Below are 15,121 nucleotides of genomic sequence, written 5' to 3'. Positions count from 1 at the left end.
AAACACCACCATCTTCCGTTTGCAGTCAATCATCGCTCCATATTTAGACAGAAAATCCATTCCCAGGATTATGTCAAAATCAGATAATTGCAACTCAATTAGATTGGCGGTCAACTCACAGCCGTCAATCCAAAAAGACAAGGACCGAATCCACCTTGTGGATATTATCAGGTCTCCCGAGGGTAACAGGGTTCCAAACCCCGAAACATAAATATCACATGGCTTATGTAAACTTTCTATCACTCTACTCGATACATATGAATGAGTAGCTCCCGAATCAAATAACACAGTATAAGCACAACCATTAATAGATAACTGACCTGTCACAACTGACGGACTAGCATCAGCATCTGCTTGAGTTATAGTGAAAAGTCGCCCCGGGTTCTGAGCAACATTCTTCTTAGGCTCTTCTCTCTTGGCTTGGGGACAGTCTCTGATAAAGTGGCCCACCATGCCACACTGGAAACATGCCTTGGCTCGGCACTCACCAGGATGATGCTTCTTGCATTTAGAACATTCTGGATATGATCGGAATGAGGACCCGCGACCCTGACGGCCACCTCTGTTTCCCCGAAACTTTCTATTTCCCCCTGAAGCTCCGGAAGCCTCAGCCTTCCGCTTGTGCTCAGGGTTGCCACTGTCGGTCCCCTTACTGACATTACCACCAGCAGGAGGGTTTGATGCCATGGCGGCATCCTTTGCAGCCTGCTCCTTCATTACTTGCTGCTCGGCCTCCTCAGCAATTAAGGCCAAGTCTACCACTCTCTTATACAGAGTGTCATGTGATGTGGTAATCTTCAAGTCCCGACTAATTGTAGCATTTAGTCCTCGAACATATTTCTGCTTTCTGGTAAAATCTGTAGGCACCAGATCACCAGCAAATTTAGATAACCGATCGAATTCCAGAGTATATTCGGCCACAGACATTTTCCCCTGAGTCAACTTCACAAAATCTTCTTGGTGTGAAGTCCTCACTGCAACGTTATAAAACTTTTCTTCAAAAAGTTTCTTGAACTCTTCCCATGTCATCACACTGACATCTCGAGTCTGATTCACTATATCCCACCATACGCGAGCATGATCTTGAAACATAAAGGCCGCACAATTCACCCTCTCAGTTCCCGTCACCCCCATGTTATCGAGGATACGGGTAACAATGCTCATCCATTGATCGGCCTTAATAATATCAATGCCTCCCAGAAAAGCCGGAGGTTGCAGCTTCACAAACCGCTCGAACACAGAGTCCCGGTGCGGCATAATATACCCTTGGTTCCCACCACTGGCACAGGAGCTGGTGGTAACCCTTGATTCACTGGGGCAGCCTGTTGCCTTAAACGTTGCAACTCTTCCTCTTGACGAAGTATGACACTTCGCATTTCATGAAACATCTGCTGCCAGTCAGCAGGAGGATTAGCATTAACGGCCCCCGCATTATCCCGGATTTTGCGGAGGTGGAGGCGATCTTTGGTGGATCGGTTTGGGTAACCCCGGGCTCTACTTGCTCGCCCTGTGGTCTAGATGATTGCGGAGGGTCCATTACTAGTACCCCTGTAATCAACAACCCCAGCGAGTTAAGCACCAATACCACACTTACGCACTTATTGCCTTAAACCCTAACTCATCTATTTACCTCATACATATTTACATAAACAAATAGCATTTATAGCATGGCATCACATAACACATACATACTCTAGATGCTTGCATACTGCCTAAAATGGAAAGCGGTAAACAGATGATCACACATACAGTCAAGTATTTACTCTCAATACTTACTGCACCATGAGTCGAGCATATCTCTGACGACGAATGTACATGTTCGGCCGGTCTACAGGAAGTTTAAAAACCTTGGCGCTCTGATACCAAATTGTAACGCCCTAAATAATTAGGCACGCTACCCAAAATACTTATAAAGCCCTAATCCCCTAACCGGGATTACTAATTAAAATAGCGCAGAATTTAAACTTTTATATTAAACAGACTGAAAATAAACTTGTAATATATTTAAAACTTTTCAAAATAGTTGGGATCCCAAAAATATTTACAAACTTATTACAAGTTCTTTCTTACTAGCCGACCTAAGCGGCAAAACAGAATACAAAAGTCAACACTATTAGACCCATAACCCGCTTGGTCTGAAGTGGCATGAACATGTACATTCTTCGCCCTGCTCCTGAAACTCATGGCTGATCAGCTAATGCCTTACCCTTTCCTGCACAGTAGAGCATTCGTGAGCCAAGCCCAGCAAGACAGTATAAATCATAACAAATATATTATGCTCATTCACATATGTCTGTATAGCACAGACCTGATCATTATTTCATCATGCCCAATTATGTCTACGTGGCGTAGACCTATGTGTTGCGCTCACACATCTAATTAAATCTACGTGACGTAGACCCACGTGTTACTCTCACACGTCTAAATACATTAAGGCCTTAGAAGCGGTTCATCTCGGTTATGAGTACCGAGTCCAACCTGATTATGCCTTGAGCACATAATCCTTAAATCTCATTTCAATTAACATGGCATGGCATTTATACACATATATCACTAGGGTAATAACCCTAGGCTATTAGACCGTTCCTATTAGGGTAATAACCCTAATCCCGGTTACTTAACATTCATGCATATCATTCTCAACATAAGCGCCACTGCGCATACTCTACGTGCTAATCACTGTCTTACCTGTTGTCCCGCAATAGTAGAGATTCCAAATCCCCGGGTGCTCCTGACCAGGTGCCGGTAATCCTAGTCACACACAATCCGGGATTTTCACAAATAGGGTTAACCCCTGATTTCACATTCATAAAATAAATTCATGGCATTTCAAATACAGATAATCACATAGAGCTCAAAAAGAGCTTTCCAACGGTATAAAGAACGTCCCAAACGGAGTCCCGAGTCAAAAGTTATGGCCAAAACAAATTCAGGAAAAAGATGGCTCTCTGCTGGGTTTTATAGCCGCGGCCACTGGGTTCGAAAAACCCAGAAAACCAGATTTTAAGGTCTAAACATGCCCACTTTACCATATATTCGAACCTTAATCAATCCATACCCAAAATTAACTTCTTACAGATAAGAATCATCACAACAGAAAGCTAAAACAACAATTCCAACATGTAAACCCCTAATTTCAAATTATTCAACAACACAACAATCAAACTTCTCCAACAAGAACTCAAGCTCAAAACTTGAGCTTCAACTCAACCAACTCAATCAATTTTCCAGCTGCAAACACTTTCAAAAATCTGAATTCAAGACATGAAAATAACCCTAAAAATTTATCTAGAGCTCAATCAAACACCCAAGCAAGGATTCAAGCATCACATACTCAAATTCAACAAAACTAACTTCAATTCCTTTACACATGCAATCTCAAGAACATTAGCACAAAATTATGCTTTTACAACACTCAAATTCAGAAGTAAAAATCAAGATTAAAGTCATAGGAAATTACCTCAAACTCAAACCAAGAATTCACAACTTCAAAGCTCCAAAACAAGCTAAGAACCAAGCTTTTCTTCAAATTCAACTTTCATATAATAAGAGGGTTTGGGAGAGAGAAGGGGTCGGCCAAGAGGAAAGCAAAACCAGAAAATTGCTTTTCATTTCATCAAAAATCAATTTTAATCAAACATAATAATTAGGGGTGAAATGACCAAAATGCCCTCATGGCTTATTATTCACACCTACACCCTCACAAGGGTAAATAAGTCATTTCAATACTCAATTAATTTCAAATAAATTTCAGATTATCATTCATCAAATAAAATGCCAAATTATCAATCCAATTTACATTTCGGGCCGAACCGGTTCGACCCGAAATTCCCGGTTGTGACTATACCGCGCTAACCTGTCAGAACACACCTGAAAAGACAACACAGGTATACTATATAATAATATAGTTCTATTAAGCACGTAATTAATTTAATCTCAACAATTTACCCTTCTCGGGTCATAATTACCAAAATGCCCCTGGCTCACCAACGGGGTCTTTAATATATTAAAATTCATATAAAATCACATATATTAAATTATATAATAATATAATTTCCTCAATTATACATAATTATCTAGTTAGGGTTTTGCTAATCCATTTCTTAATTCCGGGTATTACATGATGCGTCAACGGGGAAAGCTCCGATGCTTTCTCCACAAGGCCGTGGTGCACGGGAAGATGACTTGTTCACGGAAGAGAAGATGGCGTTGATCCCTAATTCGCTAAAATGGATGATTCATGAATTCCTGAGGCTCAAAGATAAACGTGATATAATCACAATTCATGTCCCCCGAGGATTCATTGCACCGCGTACCCAGATCACGTTATCTGGAGAGGATTTGCAGCAGGTTGCTACGTGTGACTACATCGGCAACCAGGGAATGCTGTTTGGAATGATGTATACTCTTCTTTAATCTAATTAACCTTATATCAAATTATAGTTAAATTATTATAAGACACTAATAATTTTTTTGGCAGGCACATATGGGAGAGCATCAACGGTCTGAGAAAAATTTTTAAGTTTTACGACCCAGAGCTTCTCATAGTGCATGGGATCAACGATGAAGAAAAGAGTCAGTCTTTTGACGATGCGGCAAGACGATTGGCTAATTGGTTATCATTAATGAACAACAACCACCAAATGTTCTTTATTCCTTGGAATATCGGGTAAACTTTATTAAATTCTTTAGTGCTAATTGTTCATTTCTATATTATGTCTTCAAATTATTTTTATACTATCTTACTTATATTCCAATATAATTTTCTAGGATGCATTGGACGCTAGTGGTGGTTACGCCAAGGAAAATTATCCATTTAAACCCTATAAGTGGCCGCCCAATTCCCGAAGTAATAGAACAAATGATCGGAAGGTAATAATTTAATGACTTCTTATGTAACGAATTTAAATTAACTAACGAATTGAAATGCTAATATAATTTTCCCAAACAGGACATTCATGTATATAGGGAACGCACATGAGTATCTTGGTTCGTGGCAAGGAATTAACCAAGCAAACTGTCCAAGACAACCTAAAAGCCAAGAATGCGATTTTTATGTTTTGAAATATATCACCGACATCGTCGCACGTGCCAACCCCAGCCGTTACATACAAGATCAAAAAGCTGTAAGTTTTAATTATTGATTATAGTATATAAATTCTATAATAACAAATATATAATATACATATACATAAACTAATATAAATTTTTAATTTTTTTAACAGTTTGGGGGTAAGAAGCAATACGATCCAAAAACAGAATTGTTACCACTACAGCGAAAGTGGATCGAACAATTGATGGCGGTGATTCACGGTGACGATTGAGGTTGAAAGGTCGAAGAATTTTTCTTCATGATGTAATTTTTATAGATTAACTTGTAGTTAGATTTATTAACTTATTAATATTTTTAACTAATTTTACATTAGTGGTTGTGTAATATTTAATTACTTTTATGAAATTAAATTATGTATTTTACCCAAATTTAAATAATATTTAATTTACATTTTAAAAAATAAATATGTAATTTAAATTAAATAAAATAATATATAAATTAATAAATATATAATTAAAATTATATAATTAAATTAAAAAAAAATGAAAAAACTGAAATTCGCGTACCTATGGCGTCGGTTGCTACGCCACATATGGCGTCGGTTATTAGCTAGCAACCGACGCCATAGGTACCCCTATGGCGTCGGTTATTAGCTAATAACCGACGCCATAGGGGCACCTATGGCGTCGGTTCATATAAACCCTTTAGCGTCACCCGGATCAGCGTCGGTAGCGAATTTCGCGAAAACCGACGCTGAAAGGGCTTAAAAACCGCCTCTAAAGGGAATTTTTGTAGTAGTGTCGGTATTATGCTTCTTGAATTTTTTACATTATTAGACTTAACGACTTGGGCCTTTGATTATTGGGAACGATGTGGCCATGGTCAATTATAAGGAACGAGATCCACTACTGTCGACGGTCGTGTCTATTTCTCTCTAACTTGGGATCCGCCACTTATCTAGGCATTTGAAATTCAACACTGATACAGTCATCTGTCTGAGTGACTGTACAAGATGGGAGTCAGAGCTGTATTGTGTGACCATGATAGGAAAGATTATCTTTTCGATTGTGTGGCCCTCCTCAACCACTTATTCTAGTTATGTGGCAAAATGCTTTTGTCATTCTCCAAAGATTGCATCTTTGTTTGAGAATGAGATACCTGAATTGATCATTGAGTCTGCTTGTCTATGAGTTTTTAATGCTATAATTGCTAAATGTTGTGTTGATTCTCATTTAGGCATTATTGTGAAAGGTATCATTTTATATGATTCGATCGATTGCGTAAAGTTCACGGTAGTAACGGAACCGTGGAAAGTATACAGAAAATATATTTTTTTTCTATTATATTAGTATTAGTTAGTGATCTCGGCTCAGCGAGTCCTTTCTTCCGTGATGACCTTTATTCCTCTTATCTTGAAACTATTGTACAAGTTGATTCTAATTATCAATGACATTTGGTACTTTATTTTTTTTTTTCTCTTTGAGATATTTCTTTTGAGGTTTTAATGAGGCTGAACTTGATATTTGTCTAATTTATTAAAAAAAAATCACTTAACATATATATTGTTTATTGGAAAATTTTGGAGTAGGTTGGTAAACATATTGTTGTGCTAAAATGTATTATTTTTACATAAGTTGCTTCATTTTGACTAGACCATGTAATGTCTTTTCGTTTGTTGTTTGATTGCATTTTAATTTGAGTAGAGTTGGTGAGTGTTAGTTAGGTTTGGTTATTTGAATTAATGCTGTTGAAAATGTTAAATTTAATTGAGTGAAATAATTTTTTTTTTATAACTAAGTGAAATAATTAGTATTGTATTATTTTTGTACACTTTCATGTAATTATTTTTATTCTTTATTTTACAATGTTAATCGAAAAAAACCTACCTATTCGAAAAAAACATAAAAAAAAAATTATATTTATATATTTTTTTTAATTATTTATTAATATTTTAAAATAAACAACAGTATAAGTACTTAAAATTTTAAGTTTGTAAGCGACATAAATTTAATATTTATTTTTAGCGGCATAAGTATCCAATAATAGTAAAATTGTAATTTTACTCTAGTTTCATCAGTTTATACTTTGTTTTAAATTTATTAAAAGAATATTTGTAAGTAACCGATACTACATGTTTCTACCTAGACCAAATGATTTAGAATCTAGGCCTTATATGTGCTTGTTTAAGACATTAATACTGGCACAATTAGAGAAAAATTATAATTTTACAAACATTGAGTACTTATGCCGCTAAAAATAAACATTGAGTTTATGCTACTTAAAAACTTGAAACTTTGAGTCCTTATGCTATTATTTAGGGTTGTTCATTAAACTGCTCAAACCGTCTGCACTGCAAAAAAAATGCGATTTGAAATTTTTTACAGTTCGGTTGCAATTTAAATTTTTCCTAAACCGCGCGGTGCGGTGCAATTTACGGTTTTAAATTGTTAATATGCAGTTTAAACCGCACCGCACCATATATTATAAAAATACCAATTTTTATATTTTTTTAGGTCTATATATATAAAGGCTCAATTTAAAGCCCACTAAATACTAATTATTGTCTTGTTGAAATTTGAAACTTTTTTTTTATATTTATTTTCAAGTCTTATGGTATTTTTGATAAGTGTTACTCAAAATTTGTTGTATTTGTGATAGTTTAATTATTTGGTGATAGTCTAAACTGCAGAAATTGCAGAGACCGTACCGTACCGCACCCTTTTTTGTGGAACGATTTTCGCAAATTTTTAGTTTAACAGTGCGAGTATAGTCTGAAAAAATTAAAAAAAAAACAATGTATAGATCATTAGTTTTAGTTTTAAAAAAATTGTTAAAAACCACACTACATGTACCCGCAACACACTTAGAGATTATTTACCATCTTTATAATAATAATAATAAGGGTAAATAGCGGCATAAGTACTTAAAGTTTTAAGTTTGTAAGCAGCATAAACTTAATGTTTATTTTTAGCGGCATAAGTACCCAATATTTATAAAACTGTAATTTTTTTTTTTTCAGTTTTGTCAGTACAGACTCCGTTTTAAATTTAATAAATGAACATTTAAAAGTTACAATTTTATAAACATTGAGTACTTATACCGCTAAAAATAATTATTGGATTATGCCATTTACAAACTTAAAACTTTAAGTACTTATTTACCCTAATAATAAAAATAAGCAAAAGGTAGAATGGTCCACGTCATGAGAGATTAAGTCCACACGATGAGTTTGGGGGCTCCCACACGTAATCCCATGGATTATAATGGAATGGAATAGTCCGCCCCCCAACCCAAACCCAACGCCGGACTCTGTTCTCTCCCACCACCACCATCATCGAAAGGATAAGCTTACCTTACCAATTTCTCTACTTTCACCACATTTTCACTTCAAAAAACCCTACTTTTCTTGTTTCTATGGACATCATTTCTTTGCCATGAGCTCTGAAGCCGTAGGGGAGGAGTTAAGGAACCAAACCCAGAAATTCAGTACCAGAAAGGGTCAGCTGCATGAGTAGGTTTAGGTTAGAATCTTACTGGTCCTTTAGGGTTGGGAGCTTCAACTTGAAGCAGAAGCAGCATCATCATCAACATCATCAACAACAATGGCTACGGCTATGGCTACAACAATTTCTGGTGGTTGTACGGTCACTCTTTCACACTTGCTATCTTCTACTTGTTCCTTCTCTTTTTCTGCACGGAAAGCTTCCGTTTTTCCAATGCAAGGGGATTTTTCTCGATTACGCTATCGTCTCACTACTCGCCGATGGTTGAGTTCCCGTTACTTATCATCTGCTTCTAATGGGTACTTACTTCGTTTCTATTCTTTGCAATGTAGAATTTGGAGTTTTGGATTCTTTTGAGGTGTTTTACTAGTATTACGTTGTTTCGTTCGGAATTCAATTGTTAAGCTATTCATAAAGTGAATTCAATAGATATAATGGTGTTCGTATACAGTATCTATAACAGAGTTCCTTAGATTGTTCAAAAAATTTCAAGCGGCATTGCAAACTATTTAAAAAAAAAAAATTGAAAGATTTAACGGGATGATATTGTAACCTATATCGAACAGAAAAAAAAAAATTAGAAAAAGAAAATACTTTGGTATATGTTTTTGAACTGGTTGTCGACAAAGAGGTTGTAATTAGCACTAATCTTATCTTGAAACTTATGAATGGTTATCAAAGTTGAACTAGGTTTCCTGCAAGAAACTGCAGATGTATGATTGATTGACATAATATGCTCATTTATGTAGTATCAATATTTGCTTGATAATATGAGTTAGGGGTTTTTATTTCAAATGTTAAAACTTTATTGTCTAGTTTTCCGGAGCATCTCTTTCTCATGTTCACACATGGATTAACTTAGCATGCTCTCAGGATAGACGATAAATTTTAATAGATTTGCTTGATTAGTTAGGTTCATATAAACTTTTTCGTACTATGCTTTACTGATGAGGTGGTATTAAATTTGCTATTCTCCCTTTTCCTGGACTGCAGAGTTGATGGTTTCATCTCGAGGTGTTCATTGACCAACACTGATACACAGTGCAACCATGTTGCTACCGAAGATGAAACTTCAGAAGAATTGTCAGTTGTTGAACCTGATTGTTCGGTTCCAATCATTAATCTTAATTCTGAAATCCTTGAGGCTGAGCCTCTGAGTTTACTAACTGAAGACACTTATGTGGATTGTCTGCTAACAACACTTCCAGTGCGTTTTTCTGCTTGTCCATTAACCTTTTCCTCTAATATTGTTTTGCTATTATTGCATCTCATTGTGTTACTTATGCTTTCTGTTTACTTCTCAGGTTTTATCAGAGGAGGAACAACATGCCCTTGCTGCAACTCCCGCCCATCCAATGGGATTATACGGTAAGAATTTTAACTAAAAGGCCCAACTGAAGCTTGTCATAAATTAATTTAAGATAATTTCATTGCATTACCTTTTTTTAAATAAGTTGATTTGAGTCTTATTCTATGCTAACTTTATAGAATGTTTGCATTTGGAGTCATTTTTGACAAAGAATTATGTATTTTTCAGCTTTATACGCTAGCTGTTTGTCTGGAAATTTTGTGGAACAACTTTGGAATTTTGCTTGGCCTTCTGCAATTGCAATGATACATCCGAGCCTTCTGCCGGTGGCAGTCATGGGTTTCTTCACCAAGGTCTACTATTTATAATAATGTGAAGTTGCTCATATAAGAAAGGGGGAAGAAGAATATACTGTCTAACAGGTTTTCTCCATGTTTTAACAGCTTGCAATAATCATTGGAGGCCCTTTAGTTGGGAAGTTTCTGGATTATTTTCCTAGAGTACCTGCATATAATTGCTTAAATGTTGTCCAGGTAACTATATCAATGAGTCTTAGCTTCATGCTATACGATTTATCACTGCCCTCATACTAGGCTAACACTTTCGTCCCTATCAGGCAGCTGCCCAATTGTTATCTGCAACAATGATTATTTATGCCCATTCTGTTCCTTTTTCTTCTGGATCATCTCTGCTTCATCAGCCTTGGTTTGTTGCACTAATACTAGCTGGGGCTGTTGAGAGGCTATCTGGTGTAGCTTTGGGGGTTGCAATGGAACGTGATTGGGTTGTGCAGGTAGTGCCTGAGTTATCCTTATTTCTTTTAAGATATAATATTTATGATACATCTTGTTCTCTTGCAAAATGAGTTTGCCTTTAACTTGAACTCTTATGTGGACAGTTAGCCGGAGTCAATAGACCTATTGCGCTTGCACAAGCAAATGCAATCCTTAGTCGAATTGATCTTCTCTGTGAGGTATGACTGTTTTTTTCCTTTAGGTATGGATGTTTAGATTTGTTTAAATATTGATAGCTACTTAATATTTCTCTTCGTCGACCTAAAGTTTGCATGCATTTTTCAATGAAGAGATTATAACTGATGCTGTTTAGGCTTGTATATTTCTATGTTTGCTGTTACCTAAGATTGTATCGTTCTCAACTGATATGATAGCTATCGCTGTTCTATACGAATACTTTTTTCTTTTTTGAAAATTGTTTCATAAGAATTTCAGTTCATGGACTTACACAGTGGTTGTTGCAGATAGCTGGAGCATCATTGTTTGGCATTCTTCTTTCTAAGTATGGTCCTGTAACCTGCTTAAAATTTGCTGCTGGTTTAATGGTTTGGTCATTACCATTTACGGTAATTGATTCCCTTGTCACTCTCTCTCTCTTCTTCTTTTTTTCTTTTTTCTTTTTGTGTGTGGCTTCTTCTTTCTTTCTGTCTGTCTATTTTTCTATGCAGTTGGAAAATGAGTGTTAATTTCTATTTTATCAATAAAATTATATTTTACAGATAATCCTCACATGGCTGTCAAACAAGCTCTCTGCTGGGGTTCTTGACCGCCCAAAATGTTCACCAACTTGTTCCAGAACATTCACTGATGAAGCTGATTCTAATGCTGAGAGTATTGGTAAAACTTTTCAAATCCTCTCTCTCTCTCGCTCTCTGTGTATATATATATAAATTCACACCTATATTTATAGGTGCTATCTTTTATTAACTGGATTCCTGGATTCTCAGTGGATAAAGGTGTGCAAGCTATCAAGCTAGGGTGGAAGGAATACATGCAGCAGCCTGTTCTTCCTGCAAGCCTTGCCTATGTGCTCCTATATTTCAATATTGTTCTCACTCCAGGAAGCATGATGACAGCATTTTTAACACAGCACGGTATTTTTTTCTTTTCTTTTTCCATAACATGCAACTATATTGAATGGCCTTGGTTCCTCTTCATATATCAGGCCCCAATTTGTTTTGGCAATTCTACTTTGGGTTATACATTAAGCTTACATCATCTTTCTATATGAGCAAATATAATATACAATACATGGAGAAGCTTCGAACTGGAGATGTAATCTAACATTTATCTATTACATGCCAGTACAAGCTTATGATTTCAAATAACAAAGTGGATTTTATAGAGTATTGTTACATTGTGCATGCGATACAGCCACTTATGATCTGTGGTTATTTATTACTTAATGCTTTTACCCTGGGGCTCAACAAGGGAATTTATATGTTTCTTCTCTTTTCTAAATACTTCCTTCTTGAATTAACATCAATAAATGATTCTATATAGCAATTCAGTCTTGAGCCTTAGCTTTTTTATTTGTACATATGTATCTTTTGACTCTAGTTTTTAACTGAATTTATATTCTTTGACAGGTCTTAATCCATCCATCATAGGGAGCTTTAGTGGACTATGTGCGGTTATGGGTGTTGCAGCTACATTTGTGTCTGCAATCCTGATCAAGCGACTTGGCATTTTAAAGGTTCTCTATGTTTTCTTCTTTCTACTTTACTATGGTTTTGGATTGTGTTTTCAGTTTTCATAAAATTATTCTAATCGCCAGGCAGGAGCGCTTGGATTGATATTTCAAGCTTCACTTCTCACCATAGCAGTTGCTGTTTATTGGAGCGGATCTCTTTCTCAGCATAGTCCTCTGCTCTTCTTCTTGTGCATGATTGTAAGATTGTTTCTGGCTTTCTTGTTTTTGGTAACCCAATTATTGATAAAGTTTTCACTAGTGTGTACTCTAAACAAATGAATGTAAAGTTCCATAGAATAGTGACCATCATACTAGTAACTACACAGGATTTTGAGGGATGAGGTTAAATAATTATTCTGATGGGATAATAATATATAGTTTAATTATGTTACAATGGGTTATAACTTCAATTATTCTTGGGTAAACTTGTCATGACAAATGTTTACTTTAAAGTTGCAAATTGTAGTGGCATGTGCTTTAATAAAAGGGTACTTGTAGTTGTGAAAGGACTCCCTCTCTATAGTGAAAACAACTTAATTAGATTTACTCATATTGCATTTTTCCATTCTATTATTGTGTTAATTAGTTCTTGTTTCTGTATGTAGCACATTGATTTAGAACATTTTGTCAATTTTTTATTTTTTTTTGCTTTAGGTATTGTCAAGAGTGGGGCACATGTCATATGATGTGGTTGCTGCACAGATTCTACAAACTGGGATACCATCTTCGAAAGCCAATCTTATTGGGACAACAGAGGTTGCTGTTGCTAGTTTGGCAGAGTCTACAATGTTAGGGGTTGCAATTATTGCCAATGATGTCTCACATTTCAGATATCTCGCAATGCTGTCACTTCTATCCGTTGTGGGCTCAGCTTTTATGTACTGCAGATGGATGCATAATCCAACACAAGAACAAAGGACTCTTTTCTCATTTGACCCTTTGTTTTAACCATTCATGTAAGTGGAATTATTATTTCATTTACACTAATTAAATTTCATCACATGTGGGTAATTTCTTTCTTTTATAATCACTTGATCATAATCTTGTATCAACTGCAGTTTTTGGTCATTGTTGTTGGATATACACTACAACATATAATAGAGCTATCTATACCTTTTAAAAGGGCCACCCCCACATAAGGTATACTTTCTTTCTGAATCCCTTGTAACTTTCTTTCTTCTTTTTTTTCATACGGTAGATTGGCTGTAAATTATGTCACACGCTACACAATCTTTATATAGGACTACTTGTATGTACAAACATGTTAGAACATTTGTAAAGCTTAAATTAATTCAATATCCCATTTGTTCAGCAAACCAAGCTTTCTTTGAACTTTACTTACCTGCACATTTCTTCAATGAAGTTTTTTATTAGAGTGAAAAAGAAAGATCCATATTTCTTAAGCTTCTCTTTTCTCCTTGTGCTAATTAGGGGTGCACAAGGATTGGGTTTATTGGGTTGAGATGAATATTTTAGGTTTTAATATTTATATTACAAACATGATAAAATGATTTAACCTAGTGCATACAAGAAGAAAAATAATACATGTAATTATATGTGTGTATATCAGTGCAAGCAAATATTGTGCTTTAAAAAAATCTAAGGCGGTGGTGGTATCATTGTAAGGGTAGCAAATTTAATAATAATGATTGATTTTCACGTTAAACTTGTTGGTAGTAGTATAGGGTGACTGTGGGCTACATGTTAGTGATGTATTGTGGTTAGTTTACTTTTTAAGATTATCATAATAATATAATTTATTTATTAAAATGTAAAATATGTATTTGTATATTTTTTGTGAATGTAAAATATATTTTATAGATGAAAGTTGTTTCGAATTTGAAACGTCTCGAAATGAGTTGAGTTGGGTTATATAGAGTTAAAATGTGCTCAACTCATAATCAACCTATAATTATATGATTTATCATTTTTCATCCTAATAAGGCATGGTCTACTCTTAACATAATCCTTTATTACAAAATATAAGTTGGGTTGGTCGGGTGAAATGGTTTGGTCCATATTTTGTGCACCCGTAGTGCTAATGTTACTGCACTATAATATGAAAATGATATTTCACATGGAAAAGGAAGTATGGCATCTGGATTTTTTGGCTGTCCAGATCAAATTTGAGGTCTTGCTTCGTTCTGAACAGAAATTTATTCAGCTGAAATTTATATATATGTGTTTGTGTGTGTGGGTGAGAAAATGAATGGTTGGCATGATAAGTTTCGAAGTTCCAAATATTAAATATAATAGAAAAAACTTTCATATGTCACAAATTTACTGAAAATTTTAGATGATTTCAGGTGTCAAAATACATGTTGCACCCTTATAAAAAAGTGAAAGTAACACGTGTTCAATAGGCTATTTCAATCCTATTCTCTAAAAGATGTCCCAAATAATAACATAATGTGTCTATCAATGTATCTTTTGTGAACAATTTTAGTTGCAAGTGAAGAAGAAAACATTGTATCTTTTGTGAACAATTTCAATGTGATCTAAATCTAACTAGTTGTTTTATGCATTAATATAGTATTTTCTATAAACATTAGATACAAAAATGTTAGGGTAAGTTCACAAATTAGTTCCATAAATCTTTGTTAAAGACAATGTGTCTTTTAGTTACAAATTAGTATGTGAAAATTGTTTACAAAAATGTCGTGTAATTATTTTTCTAATTGTTGGTTGCAATTTCCTAATCTGGAATTACAATTTTCACTTCATATTATTTTAAGAAAAAAAACATTTTAGAAACAAAAGAAACAAGTA

The 15,121-nt window shown here is 35.1% G+C and overlaps 2 protein-coding genes and 1 long non-coding RNA gene across 3 annotated transcripts; 2 read left to right on the top strand and 1 right to left on the bottom strand.

Moving 5' to 3' along the window:
* Positions 1 to 1,982: 1,982 nt before the first annotated feature.
* Positions 1,983 to 2,897, bottom strand: LOC133033984 (uncharacterized). Its single transcript, XR_009685972.1, has 2 exons — positions 2,689 to 2,897; positions 1,983 to 2,212 (listed from the first exon to the last, which is right to left on the bottom strand). It is a non-coding gene; the product is annotated as an uncharacterized LOC133033984 (long non-coding RNA).
* A 1,242-nt stretch (positions 2,898 to 4,139) lies between these two features.
* On the top strand, positions 4,140 to 5,360 carry LOC133033983 (uncharacterized). The gene is made up of 3 exons (XM_061109023.1): positions 4,140 to 4,400; positions 4,481 to 4,669; positions 4,771 to 5,360. The coding sequence occupies exons 1-3, from the start codon at positions 4,147 to 4,149 to the stop codon at positions 4,874 to 4,876; spliced, it is 549 nt and encodes a 182-aa protein (XP_060965006.1). The 5' UTR covers positions 4,140 to 4,146; the 3' UTR covers positions 4,877 to 5,360.
* A 2,897-nt stretch (positions 5,361 to 8,257) lies between these two features.
* LOC115718648 (solute carrier family 40 member 3, chloroplastic) lies at positions 8,258 to 13,668 on the top strand. The gene is made up of 14 exons (XM_030647470.2): positions 8,258 to 8,855; positions 9,550 to 9,763; positions 9,861 to 9,924; positions 10,094 to 10,218; positions 10,309 to 10,398; positions 10,482 to 10,658; positions 10,764 to 10,838; positions 11,124 to 11,225; positions 11,379 to 11,496; positions 11,607 to 11,753; positions 12,249 to 12,355; positions 12,437 to 12,550; positions 13,007 to 13,308; positions 13,411 to 13,668. The coding sequence occupies exons 1-13, from the start codon at positions 8,656 to 8,658 to the stop codon at positions 13,298 to 13,300; spliced, it is 1,827 nt and encodes a 608-aa protein (XP_030503330.2). The 5' UTR covers positions 8,258 to 8,655; the 3' UTR covers positions 13,301 to 13,308; positions 13,411 to 13,668.
* Positions 13,669 to 15,121: the final 1,453 nt, after the last annotated feature.

This window comes from Cannabis sativa, chromosome 2 (assembly GCF_029168945.1).
Source record: "Cannabis sativa cultivar Pink pepper isolate KNU-18-1 chromosome 2, ASM2916894v1, whole genome shotgun sequence".
In the NCBI taxonomy this organism is placed as follows: domain Eukaryota; kingdom Viridiplantae; phylum Streptophyta; class Magnoliopsida; order Rosales; family Cannabaceae; genus Cannabis; species Cannabis sativa.
This window is presented reverse-complemented; position numbering and strand designations above follow the sequence as displayed.

What these genes read in the sequence shown, in the direction of transcription:
- LOC115718648 (XM_030647470.2), top strand. Translation starts at nt 8,656, where the DNA reads ATGGCTACGGCTATGGCTACAACAATTTCTGGTGGTTGTACGGTCACT. An exon ending in TCATGGGTTTCTTCACCAAG is followed by an intron (nt 10,219 to 10,308) that starts GTCTACTATTTA and finishes ATGTTTTAACAG; the next exon opens with CTTGCAATAATCATTGGAGG. An exon ending in AGCGACTTGGCATTTTAAAG is followed by an intron (nt 12,356 to 12,436) that starts GTTCTCTATGTT and finishes TCTAATCGCCAG; the next exon opens with GCAGGAGCGCTTGGATTGAT.
- LOC133033983 (XM_061109023.1), top strand. Translation starts at nt 4,147, where the DNA reads ATGCTTTCTCCACAAGGCCGTGGTGCACGGGAAGATGACTTGTTCACG. An exon ending in GGAATGCTGTTTGGAATGAT is followed by an intron (nt 4,401 to 4,480) that starts GTATACTCTTCT and finishes TTTTTTTGGCAG; the next exon opens with GCACATATGGGAGAGCATCA. An exon ending in TTTATTCCTTGGAATATCGG is followed by an intron (nt 4,670 to 4,770) that starts GTAAACTTTATT and finishes ATAATTTTCTAG; the next exon opens with GATGCATTGGACGCTAGTGG.